At 40.7% G+C, this 14,063-nt stretch overlaps 1 protein-coding gene across 2 annotated transcripts in view; it reads left to right on the forward strand.

Moving 5' to 3' along the window:
• unc13c (unc-13 homolog C (C. elegans)) overlaps window positions 1-14,063 on the forward strand; it is a 139,456-nt gene that overhangs the window by 7,222 nt on the left and 118,171 nt on the right. For both annotated transcript variants that reach the window (XM_084720181.1, XM_084720178.1), the window contains exon 2: window positions 2,393-6,673. In XM_084720181.1, coding sequence (XP_084576307.1) covers window positions 2,587-6,673 — 4,087 coding nt within the window. In that variant the 5' untranslated portion in view covers window positions 2,393-2,586. The remainder of the gene's footprint in view (window positions 1-2,392; window positions 6,674-14,063) is intronic.

Genomic DNA, 14,063 nt, shown 5'->3' on the forward strand with positions numbered 1-14,063 from the left:
CCTGTGTGGGTGTGTAGGAGCTTTAAATATTCAACTGAATTGCAAGGATAGTCATTCCTTGAGAAATTATATGCGGTGACTAGCAGGTCTATAGGTCACTCCATTGGGCAGTCAGTCCACAAAAAATTCCAACACTTTGGTGGCCATAGTTTTCACATTACATGACCAAACAAATTAACTGGTTGTGGTAGACTGCTGCAGGAGGCATCGTAGCACTCAGCCAAGTCTCTTTTTCATTAGTGACTATTTCCCGTACCCCAAACCTTAGCCACTCTCCCATCATAATCCATGGTTATATAGTTGTATGTTTTTGGATATGTTTGTGTGTATGAATACATGCACACATGGATGCATGTGCGTACACACATAGCTGATGAATACGCACCATACCATGACAAAAAAACTGGAAACCACAGATGCTGCTCACTGATGAACACAAGTTAACTGTGGTTGGGCTGTGGCACCTCTCAGTTTTTGCATGCAGAATTCATGTGAGAGCTGAAAATGTCAGTGAAAGTAGTTGAGGCAGTGTCAGGACATATTTAAACAATATGTGATGTGATTTATTTATGGGAGGGACAGTTTTGGGTCGTGACCCATTAGCTGCAAAAGGCCACTGTTGGCTTAAAGCCAATCTACAAGAGCTGAGTCATGAACCTCCTCATACCATAAAATATATTGTAATCTCTCTTTACCTCATTCTGTTTTCATTCTTTTCTGCAATGACAAATTTTGATGCTGATTTTTTGCTTATTTTTCATGACTCAGGATGTTACTGCCCTGCATGGGAATCATTTATTTACAATGCAAGACAGTTTAGCTTTAACTGCTACTATTAACTGCATTTAGTAAACTGCCGCTCACCCATTAAGATTTGTACTATTGGTACAAGATTGGTACGATTGCGTAATACTTTTCAGTGTTACACATAATAAAAAGTGTTTTCCTTCTACAAACATTCCTGCCTCAGGCCTGCCCTAAACCTTATCCTGTGAAGTTAGCAGATTGTCAAGCTCCTCGTACGCGAGTCTGGCAGCACTGCATCGATGCTGGCAACCTTAAGCTCTATTTGCTAATGCCTGGTCCTTCTTCAGAGCCCAGCAATAAAGGCTAACTGTGATGCTGTGTTTCACAGCTCATTTGAAGTGAACATGTCTCTGTGGTCATGAAACTGTAGACACATCAAGCTCTAAACCCCAGAACTAATGTGGAGCAGCTGTCAGATCCTCTGCGCAAAAAACATCCCTCTTTCGACTCAGTTGGCCAGTTCGACTCTGTAGAAACCACACACCTCTCAGAACCACTCCAAGCCATTTGAAGGTTTAAGATTATGCAGCATGACTCAAGATTTCTCTGGCCTAAGATGGCCATCTTGTCCTCTTTGTGACTATACAGTCTGCTGCACAGATGCATTGTGGTACCTGAATGGTACCATAGGTACCAGGTGCTGAATGTGTCCAATTAAACTAATTGGGACATTAAATGCATGACACCATAGGCCATTACTTAATTCAATCAGTGGGAACACCAGCATCATCCTCATCATTGTAATTAATATGGGAAATAGCCAACAAACAGATTGTGTCTTTGTTTGAATCTGATTTTAGAAAACTGATGTGTTGAGCCATTGTTTGAGACCAAATATCATCCAGGTTCTTTAGCGACAGCTTTTGCCATCAAGCTAGATATTTATTTATAATGAGCACAATGTTGAAGAGCAATCATGGTTTAGCTTGGTGCTCTCTGTGTTTCATAGACACTCTGACAAGAGTATTGTAGCACTGAAGCAATTAGAATAATTGGCTATCTACTGCTGTAGAAGCTGGATACATCAATGCAGCCAGTGGGTCTATTGACCTTGACTGACACACACACACACACACACACACACACACACACACACACACACACACACACACACACACACACAAATGCACACCCATGCAAATGATTACCCCTCAAATCCCGCTACTTCCGCTCAGACACAAGCACATACAGTGTACGCACACTATACTTTACTTCTCTATCTTTGTCTGTTCCTCTCCTTCTCCATCAGCACCTTTGAGTTCAAGTGATGTCTAAGTAGGATGAGTGACTGTGGGTTTTGCTGTAAAGCCATGCACTTAAAGAAAATTGTTCATAATACATAACATCAAGTAATGAAGCTCAAAATCGCCCTTTGTTTGAATGTTCAAATGTGAGGTCTGCTTTGAATCACTGATGTTTTTGCAAAATAAGGTCTGAGATTGAGATTTTTGACATGTATGTTAAAGACACTGGTCCACTGTCTTGGTAGTCGCAAAGTGATAACTCACCATAAGTTCTTCCTGCTTGTCGGTGAGTGTAATTTGGGAAACTGCAACCTAATTGTAAATATTCTTTTTTTTTTCAGAGAGATGTTCCTTTTCTGGACGAAGACCACTGGATTTAAAAGTATTAGTGAGACTGTACATGGACTGTGGTTTTAGTGCTTGTGAGCTGGTCCTACTGTCAGGCACAGGTTGATTGTGCTTGGCTCACCACCGCTGTATTCTCAGCCAACTTCTTTCACTAGATGAGAAAAAACAGTCCACAGGATTGACATCCATGGTTTCTGCCCTAATAAAGACTATATCATCCTACATTAATAAGATTTGCAAAGGAATGTTTACAAAGAAATTGGCAAACCCAATAAAGAAGAAAGAGAGAAGCGAAAATAAAGAGCCCAAATTGACCACTGATTTGCAAGCACACAATCTAACTCTCTCTACCACACTGAAGACTACAGTTAAAAAGATTTCCAAATGCTCTTCGGCACGTAACATATCGTTGGAAGAAGACGACGGAAAGAACGACTGCTCATCCCTGTCACCCACTTTCAGTTATCGTGTAGCTATTGCCAATGGCCTCCCGAAAAGCTCTCTTTTTTTGAATAATAATGAAAGCTTCTTTCCTGAGGTTCTTTCGATTGATAGCAGTTACTCTGACTCCTTGAGTGAGACAAAACCTATCAGGAGACTGGATGAGCATAAATCATACACTATGCCAGTGAGACGAAACAGGAAGAGCCTCATCAGTTTGGCTCCCTCTGATGGCAGTTCTGAGGGTGAACGAGTGGAACGCTCCAGTCTACATACACTTAGGCTGGGTGCTCTACGCAAGTTAAGGAAATGGAAAAAGAGTCAGGAATGTGTCTCCTCAGACTCCGAGGTGAGCAACTGGAGGAAAACCCTGGGCATCCGGAGCAAATCCTTGGACCGTGCTGGACGGCAGCAAAAGAGCTCGACCCTGGAGCCTGGCTCCTCCTCCACGGGTTGCATCAGTCAAACCCAGGACGTAATGGAGATGATCTTTAAGGAGCTTCAAGGGATCAGCCAGATAGAGACAGAACTCTCTGAGCTACGCGGCCATGTGAATGCCCTAAAAAGCTCCATAGATGAGATCTCCAGCAGTGTGGAAGTAGTTCAGAGCGAGATTGAGCAGCTTCGCTCAGGTTTCGTCCAGTCTAGAAGGGAAACACGTGATATTCATGATTACATAAAACAAATTAGCCACCAGGCCAATAATTCAACCTTGAGGTTCCTCAATGTTCCTGAAGAAAAGTCGGAGAAAACAGAGAGTACTATATATAAAATACTAAAAGACAAAATGGGTTTCATTGATGCCCATAAAACAATTAAAATTGAGCTTGCTCATAGGTTAGGGCAACAAAGAGAATGTTCTAATGCAAAACCCCGCCCTATTATTGTTATTTTTGCAACACCCCAAGATAGGGATGTAGTCTTGAAAAAATGCTATAAACTTAAAGGAACAGGCATTACAGTCTCTACTGATAGCTTAACTCATGATGGAAAGGAGAGAAAAGACAAAACAATGTCTTCCTCACAAACCTATGAAAGCATGGATATAAAGGTCTCAGGAAAGGATAAAGTAGTGGAGAGTGATGACTGGGACTCAATGGACAGTGATAAAGAATTAGATGAATTAAGCAGAAATAAATATGCAATGGTAATTTCAAAGCCTGTTCACAAGAGCAAGTCAGAGAAGAGGCGGCCCCATGACCATAGCCGGTCAGGAGAGGAAGCAGGCTACTCAGGCACAGTTCACTATGCTGATGACTCTTACTATGACCCAGACAAGCATGCAAAGGCTTACTACTCTGACTTGACCCCTGGTTGGCTATCCCAGAGTGACTATTCCACCCCTAAACTCAGCCGCTCTGAGTCTGACTGCTCAAAACTTTGTCAGTCATACTCAGAGGACTTTTCAGAGAGTCAGTACTTCACACGGGCTAACGGCTGCTCTCTGCTGTCTTCCTCAGATCAGGAACTGTGGCAGAGAAAACAAGAAGACATGGCATCCTCCTGGTATGCTAGCCCCAGTCACGCACTTGAGAATCAAACCTATGAACACAATGAGATTGAGACTACAGAAACTATTGATAGCGGGGTGAGCAATGGACTTGTCTGCATGTCTGGGGACCGAAGTCACTACAGTGGCTCCCAGCTCTCTCTCCAAGGTGACCTGTCACCCTGGAAAGACTGGCATCATCTGGAGCAGGGCGCTGACTCTGGTTTGGAAGCTTCCATAGAGGTTAGCAGTCCCTTTGACCCATCAACCATCCCTGGTTTTCCAGAAAACATCACTAAATGTCAGGAGGTTGATTTACAATTTGAAGGAGATGAGGAATTCATGATGCTTGACAGAGAAGCTGCCCTTCCACCTATAACCACCCATATTATTCAACCCATCACAGAACGTGAGTCTGCCATCAAGACATCCACCCGGCAGTCTAAAGAGGGTAAGGTGGCCACAAAAGAGAGCACAAAAGTATCATCTAAAGATCACCCTAAAGCAGCCGCTAAAGTGACACATAAACAAACTAAATTGGCTCCTAAAGAAGAAACCAACAAACTATTGCCAAAGGAAAGCTCTAAGGTATCTGCTAAGGTTTCACCTAAAGTGACCTCCAAAGCAGCTCCTAAAGAGTTACCTAAGGATATTCAGAAAGCAGCTGCTAAAGAACCCTCTCAAACCCTTCCTAAAGACATTCATAAACACACACCGAAAGATGCCACAAAGCCTGCGGTTAAAGAGGTATCTAAAGTGACATCTAAAGTAACTGCTAGCGAGGCTGCTAAAGTCACTCCTAAAGTGACCCCAAAAGATAGCCCGATAATAACTCCTAAAGAAAGTCCTAAAGAGTCACCTAAAGAGAGTCCTAAAGTAACACCACTTGAGAGCCCTGCCTCAACTCCTAAAGAGTCTCCTAAAGAATCACCTAAAGAATCCCCTAAAGTCATTGCTAAAGAACCTCCACAAGTTGCATCTAAAGAAGGTCAGAAAGTTGCTGCTAAAGAGGTTACAAAAGAGGCTGCAAAGCCACCCACAAAAGAGGTCATGAAAGAGGTGCCTAAAGTAGCATCGAAGGAGACTGTTAAAACACCTGCAAAGGAAGTTTCTAAAACACCTCTGAAAGAAGCCCCTAAGGTAGTCCCTAAAGAGAGTGCTAAGATGCCCCCCAAAGAAACTCCTAAAGCTGCCCCAACAGAAGCACCTAAAGAAGCACCTAAAGAAGCGCCCAAAGTAGCCTCGAAAGAACTCCCTAAGGAATACTCCAAAACACTTCCTAAAGAAAAATTCCCTGAACTGGATGTCAATCATAGCTTTCACCAGGCTCAGAATAAGTCCTCAACTATGTACCGCAGTCAGAGTGAGATTCGAACAGAGAAGGTTGAGGAGGTTCCCAAGTCTTGGAGCAGCAGGCTCAGCATAGACCTCAGTGAGAAGTCATTTGGTTTTGGCTTTGGCTCTACACTGCAGAGGGCTAAGTCAGCTCTGGAGGTTGTTTGGAAGTCTGGCTCTCAGACCCCTGCTCCTCCTCCTCCTGAGGAGCCCACTAACTCCTCTACTTCATTTATGGGGCGTTTCCGCACCCTGTCGTCCTCCACTGTAAATAACTCTAGTACTACAGCAGACTCAGATGTCAGCACAGAGCCTGTCTTCTACAAGGCAGAGGAACAGAAAACAGGTGCAGAGGCAGAGGGAGCAGAACAACCAGTGGACAGTGAGACCCACTATGTTGAAGTGATGGAGCAGGTACTAGCTAACTTGGAGAACAGAACTAATGCTAATGAGGCAGAGGAGACAGAGGAAACAGACGAGCCTGCACTGGAGTGTGAGACTTCTCAGGACTATGATGTGTCTGATGACATTGAGGCCTCTGAAGACAATGATGCCTCTCAGGATTTTGAGGCTTCTCAAGATTTTGAAGCCACAGAGGACTTTGAGACAACAAAAGAGGCACATGTTCTGGAGTATGATTGCAGTTTGGATGAGCAGTATGATGAAGAGTACAGTGAGGAATATGAAACCCAACTCACTGAGGACACTGCTGAATTTGACGCAATGGTGGAGTATGTAGATGTCGAGGAACCAGATGAGGACAATGATGCGACAGAGGAGATGGAAGAGGGCGATGAGGAATTAGAGGAGGTCGAGGACATAGTAGAGGAGGCCACAGAGGTGACTGAAAAAGTGGAGCAACAGCAGGAGGATGAAAACAAAAATGTTCCAGAGGAGAAGCCTGCAGAGGCCCCACCCAAGAAACGTGTCCGTCCCACATTCAAAGAGGCAGCACTGAGGGCCTACAGGAAACAGATGGCTGAACTGGAGCAGCAGATCCTGGCAGGAGGTATGGCTCTCCTTTTTATTTGTCTTAATGTCACTTTGATTTTGTACAAAGCTTTACATTGGCAATACATGGCAGGTCATAACTGTGGTTCTCTTACATATAAACTAGGCATGCACAATATTGGCTTTTTGCCGATATTCAATTTGTGAGTATTTTCCAACTCATTTGGGTGGTTGCCAATGATTGCTGATGATATATGCATATTTTTGCATCTAATTGAAGAGAACATCAAGTTTATCCAGTAGTGGAATTAACTTATTATTATGCCTACTGTACACTGCTATTGCTGACAGTTTTTTTCATTGGTTTCTGTTTCTTCTTCATGAATTTGTCATCATTCAGAATGATTGTGATGAGGGCTCTTAAGATGGGCAAATAAATTTTCAGTGTTGAAGCAATATGATTTGGCACCTCCTCTCATGATTGACACACAGTGTCATCTTATTTTCCCATCACATTGACAGAAATGATCATTTCAGGCCAACATGACATTTCATTTTAAAGCCTTTATCAGCTGATAGCAATGAAATGCTAATATTATTGTGCATTTAAACATATGTAAATAATAGTAACAGTAACAGTGAGTAGTCATCAAAACAAACCTGTGACTATAACAGTGGATTTGTGGTAGAGCACATTAACTACAAACAAATTGTGCATTCTTAACATTACTTTACAAAAGCCATAGCCAACATATCAGCTGCAGAAGTTAGTGCACTGTCCATCTAAATATGCTCTCTGATATTTCTTTTTTTAGAAGAGAAGACAACAAGCAAACATAGACATAAAATGGCAGTTTTGAGCGGACTTTATTCCACATTGACATGATTATTAACCAAATGCTGTCTATGAGGAGGAAAACTGAATCTTAAAGCTATAGTCTGTTTTGGAAAATGAGTTAAAACATACAAAAACATTGTGTGGTAATCCTAGACATCCACTGGGTCCTCTGTGTTCTTAGTGGAAGCTTGTATTCAGTGTGATTTCTTTGTTGAAGACAAGGCCAACACTTGAAACTTGGTGTTTTAATATTGTTGGATTTATGGGAACCTCAGACTTTGAACCACTTGAATGATGTCTCTTTGAATTTGTAATTTATTTTGAGTTGAAAAACTGAAGAGGGAACTCTCTCTGAAGGTGGGTGCTAGTGTTACTGGTGGCATTGACTGTGTATTTGTATTCCCATGGCACAGTGCTAGATTCTCTTTTAGCGGACTGTGGCTCAAGGGATAAGACTGTCAAATATGATTTCTGGAGGTTTATCATTTCATTAAATTTTTATAGACCTCAAAAGCTGCACTATATGGCAGACCTCCAAAAATATCATCAATTCTTTACAATGAAGGAAAAAACATGACTACATTTTGCTCTTGGTTGTCATTGAAGTGGAACAGTTAATACAAGTGTGAACATAATGTTGGTACATACTGACAATATACTATATGTCATATGTATCAAAATATTATGCCAATAATCTAATTTGACTTTTTGGATCATACTTCTTCCTCGCTGCGGTAGTTTCCTTGAATCAAACTGCTGTATAGCTGATGCGTCAAGGCTTAGGCCTACTTATAAAGGAAGCAATTTAAAATCACCATGGGTGTATAAATGGTTAAGATTGATTCATTGAAGGAAAAGTAGTCTTTCAACAGGGATGAAAAAAAAAAGAGACGAGGGAATTTCCACTCTTACTTAAAATGAAAAAGCTCTTGACCTACATATGTAGCTGCAACTGTGGTGCTCATGGTGAGGTGGATACTGTACTTTAGTTGAGGGAATACAGGCTACACCTCAATATTGTGAGGCTGTGTGACAGATTGTGCGCAAATCTTTTCAGTGGCCACATTAACCACACTCCCTGTAGAGAATAACTTATAACTTTATTTAGTAAGTCGTAAATTAGGAGAGCTTCCTGTTCTGTCACAAGGTTGTATGTAACCATGCCGTCCAAACTTATACTGCCGTTCATATAAGGTATTAGTGGAGAAGATAAAAATGGCAGAGGACTATACATTATCATCAGTATTATTACCATAGACCTATATACACTAACACACAATTCAATTTAGTTTTATAATGTGTGGTAACTCATCCATGTCAACATAGTGAGATTATAGGCAGAGGGAATGCTGCAGTAATTCTTGTTGAAATTAAAGCCCAATCAATAATGTATCTTTGAGCCTACTGATACTAATGTTTGAGTTCAAAGGTCTTGTACAATACATGGGCCTTAATTTGTTTTTTAACATCACACATAATATAGATAAGCATGTTTACAAGGAAGTATGGATTACATACATCTAAATCCCCTAAAACGTATCTGTGGCATATCTTTGCTGTAAGCTCTTGCTATGTATTGATTGTGATTGCCCATTTTTTATTCTAATTCATGGCATTTTGCTGGTCTAACAGGCCAGAGGTGTTAAAAGTCGATCCGGCTATCTGACTCATGGAGTGATTGACTCACTTCTCACTGTTGAATTGCGCATGTGTGAGGCGAGGTGTGCAGCAGACTCCAGGCATATGACTCCAAATGAAAATGTGCAACCAGTTGTCCTCACTGTCCGATGGCTTTTGGCTCTTTTCTTAATCTTTCTATAAGTCAGTAGTGTTCTATAGTGTCTCTACATTGTTCTTTCCTGCCTCTGTAAACAGAGACATTTGAATCATGATCTTTGTTAGTTTTCACTTAGTCCAACAGTGCAATATATACAGGGTGAGACAGGCTGGGATGAGGAGATGAAATGTGAGGCTGGAGCCTAATGTTTGTTTTCAATATGTAATATGGTGTATAGTCATGTTTTGGTCTGCATATTAGTAAATGGTTTCTCATTAGTATGGGTGTAAGAAAATATCAATGCAACTGAGTATTGTGATATTATGGTTTGTGATACTGCACCAGTTCTTAAAATCATTGTATCATGATACTGTGATGCATGCAAAAATATGTGGAGGTAATTCATTTTGTGTTGTGCTTGAAGTCCTCACACTTCTGACTGTATAAATAAGCAAATTTTTTAAACACAGATTTTGTGGATGTGTTTTTTATATTATGACAGTTTCCCTATAATTAGATTTCTAAAAAGCAATAGATTAGCTTGCCTACTGTATTGCTATATATCGCAATTTAGTTTGGACCAAGTAATTTGACTGGACAAGTGGCCTTCCATGAGTGCTGATATAGAGTACAACAGCACTGAGACTACAGGTGTCACTTTGTTTTACAGATGTTCTAAAAACTGTTTACACTAAAAACTGTTTACTGTTAACATTACAATGACTAACAGATAGAGACCACAGACAGGACAAAAATGAGATGTCTTGTACAGGAGTGATTCAGGGCTTATTACTGTGGGATCAGTGTCACACACTTTTCAATCTGACAAAGTACACAGAGTAGGATACAAGAAACAGCAGTTTGAACAGCTTTTCACCTATTAATCAGGGAAAATACCCACACTCACGTGCATATGTGTGGCTACGAAATGATTTGCATAAATGTATGCTATCATTATATGATTGTTCCCTGAACAGTTTAAATAAGCTAAAATAACATAGCTGCTTTCGTAAAATCTTGTGGTTAGTTTGTTTGCTTTCAGACCACAATGAGCCAAACCTGAGTCTGTTTGGAAACGGACCAAGACCCACCTTTTCAAGCTGTTTTGGTCGAGGACAGGACGATTAGGCTGAGGAGCTCTATGAGGGTAATATGTACAGCTTCACAAAATAGCTAGCAACCTAAAGTTAGTGTGCAGGACAGTGTTGAGTGAGTGTTGAGTGAGCAAATAGACAAAGAAATCATCATCTGTTGTCACTTATTACTGTTAACTAAATGGCACTTGTAGAACTGTAACTGGATCTTCGGCAAACGACTGAATCACAGCTGTGCTGCTATTCAATACAACGGCACTCCCTCTGTGATATTACTTTAATATTGAATTGCAACCTCGTATCGTGATATGTATCATATTGCCAGATTCTTGCCAATACACAGCCTTACTAACTAGCCATGCTTACTTATTCTACAAATAAATGCTCTACTCAGCTGTTTACTTTATAGTTATGTTGATCATGAGAGGTCACTGTAAATATTGGAGGTAGACACTTTATGCATGTTTATGTAGTAATAAATCCAACACATATGATACAATATCACTTAAAAAGTTTTTACACTAAATAGAATATTGCAGTATTTGTTGGAAAAATAATGCATCAAAACAATCCAACTGAAATTTCCGTTGTCACTGTTATCCAAAACATTCTCATGTATTTGTTTGACACATAAAAATGCAGCCTATGCTACCTGACATTAAATAACTCTGACAGTCTGACCAGTTTTAAGCAACCCTTCAATGCTGTATTACCAACAACGACCTGACATTTAGCATATTACCCATGTACACATTTTCTCTTGATAGAAAAGCATCCAATATGTATTTATGTGAAATTGGGAGCAATTGCTTAAAAGTCATTAGGCTACTGATAGAGATGCAGCCATAGATGGAAGCACAGACAGATACACTTCACATACACACTCCCTCATTAGCTTTATGCCTTCATCTCTAGTCGCTGATGTGTGCTCATCATGCTCGTGCTCTGAAGCGTGCTCGCTGGTCTGTGTTGGAGCTGTGAAGGGAGTCTCAGCAATACTGCCACTCCTGCCAGGCCTGTCTTCAACTGGCTACAGCAGCGTCTGTATTCAGATGCTAATTCACACTCCCAAGGGCATTCTGTAACCAGGTCAGCCTTGCTTGGAATATTTATAGAGGTCTGCTGCTAGTGAAGTTTGCCGCTTGCTCCTGGGGGAGCAAAGGAGGTAGACCCTCTTTATGCTTAGTGCACCATTTCTGGAGAAAAGTGTGGATATGAAAAATGCAGATACAGGGAGTGAAGAGTCTTCGTTGTTGTTTTAGGTGATCCCATCCAATTCAAAGCTCTGACGGATTCAGTATCACTGTTTTCGGCTGACTGTTGTAAACAGGAAAAGCCTCTTCTCCACAGTTTACGCTCATAACTTGGAGGAGCTGTTACAACACATTACCTCTGGCCTTCAGATTAGACACTTTAAACACTGTGCCATCATGCTCTGATTGCAGTGTTGCCAAATCATCCTCATTATTATAATGCTTGTACTTTTCCCCCTGAACTTGCACTAGAATAATTTCATAAGAACTCAGATTAAGGCAATAGTTTTGCTTTTATGTGCACAATTTAAATCTCAGTTTCACAAAACAAAACAAGAGTATCTCTGATTAGGCAAGGGCAATAACCCATTTTACTCCAATGCTCTATTGCTGGTTTGTCCCCACAGGGAATCTATTTTTGTTGCTGAAATTGAACTAAATAAACCCTTTGACATCAGCCTTCCACAGCCTCAAACATTTAGTCATAGCTGAAAAACAGGAGTTAAGCAGAACAGTGAGTGCTAATATTGCTCATGTACTGTAGTTGATGTGTTTTCTCCTATAGCAAGACATGGTTCGGTCATGTGGTACTATTTGAGTCATCAGAGGGACAAGCAGTGAACAAATTGGTTGCACAGGCACCCAGGACATTCACATCTCACTCTGAGCTACTACATTTCACTACATCAAAGCCTCAAGGACTGCAACCTCTCTCTACACACATCCCCCTTCGGTCGTCCTGCTGTATCATAAATCTGTTATCCTGTAAATAATTAGTGAGATTATTAATGAAGCTGCTTTCAAATTGCCTGATATGGTCACATAAAATGTGTTTGCTTCCATCTGTACAAGGGAAATGTCAAGGTTTTGCTGTCATTTAGCAGTAGCTTGCATCAAGCTTTGCAAAGATCCTAACAACAGCAACAAAAGAATTGCAACCAATGAACACATATACATAGAACATACTGTATAATAAATATTACCCTACTAGTTTCAGTATTATTACAGAGATGCAACAGTTTGGCTCTCTTTCGCTCCACAAACTGGACATGACTTATCTCAGCGGGACAAACTGCTCTGCACGAGTGCAGGAAGTGAGGCACAGAGTGACCTGTCCTCCTCCTGCATCTGCAGAGGCAGTGCTCTGTTTACTTTCTGTCAGCACCCAAACACGATATATGAGGATTATCAACACATGGAACATGTTTCTGTTAGCAGAAGTCACTTTAAATAGAGTTTCTTCATCACCGCCATGTTAAAAGTGATGTCTGCACCACTGCTGTTAACTTTACACCATGCATCATCTTACAGTGTTATTCTGCTGCTTTATCAGCCACACATGATACAGCAATGGACAGAGACAGAAACATTACAGGCTGTTTGTAATTCATTTCAGTCTGCAGAAAAACGAGAAACAGTATTTTCTTTGTCCCACACTGATGCAAAAAATACACTGCCAGTGATCATTTTACATGCATATGACTTCAATAATAGATTAATTGAACGGTTAGGGTTTCCTCAATCAAAACAATAACAATAGACACAGTTTGGTGACACTGGGAAGTAGTGTGGAATCATGGGAGTTGTTGTTGTCATCGCCAAACTGAACATGCAACAGACAGCAATGGATAATTGTGCTCCATCATGAGAAGCAACTATTTTGGTATGAAATAGTGTAAACACGTGTTACCAATGATACTAGTTAAGGTTCTGTTCCATTCAGGTCAAACAAAGTCAGGGTGCTGCTACTGTGCATGTTGACTCACTGGAAAGGCTCTGCTACACTGAATGGAATGGGACCTTAATTAGTATCAATTGGCTTCTGTGAAAAATGTCTGTAGAGTGGCTTGTTAGCTAGATTGTCGACTTCCTTTCACACTGTCTGATGTATGATCTGTTTCCCATGTTTCCCCAGCAGTTACAAGCGGGTAATCCAATGTTTTTCATAGGATGACGAAGTCATGACCTGCCCCGTTCTGATTCAGATTGTCTAATAGCCTTCATTGATTTGGGTCATCTGAGTTGGTTAGGTCTAGACATAAATACGCCAGTGACAGGTGATCAAATGAAACCACCATTACATTGAATAGAATTAAGAATTTCTTTGGGCTTGAACATTTTTTGAAACATTTGGGACAGTGTAAATACACAAGTTAAGAAATATTAAACATTGGTCTAGTCGTTTTTTGGCCTGTTAATGTGGAAATGTTACATATATGCCTTTAAATGGAATTCAGCAAATAGAATTGCTATTAATTACACCTGTGCACTTTCTGCTATAACATTTCAAAATGTTTGCCATGAAAAAGATCAGTTAGCAATGTAATTATTTTAGTGTGGTACAGATTAATTAATCAATCAATTGATTACATTTTAAAGAAACCTGAATCTGCCCAGTGGTGGGATAGAGATGCACCAGCCTCAAAGTACTCTTTCGTCCAGTTTAGGAAACCAAAACTGGATGACGTCAGGGAAAGACTGTCCTT

The sequence above is a fragment of the Lutjanus erythropterus genome, chromosome 1 (assembly GCF_056507025.1).
Source record: "Lutjanus erythropterus isolate fLutEry1 chromosome 1, fLutEry1.hap2, whole genome shotgun sequence".
Classification (NCBI taxonomy): Eukaryota; Metazoa; Chordata; class Actinopteri; order Lutjaniformes; family Lutjanidae; genus Lutjanus; species Lutjanus erythropterus.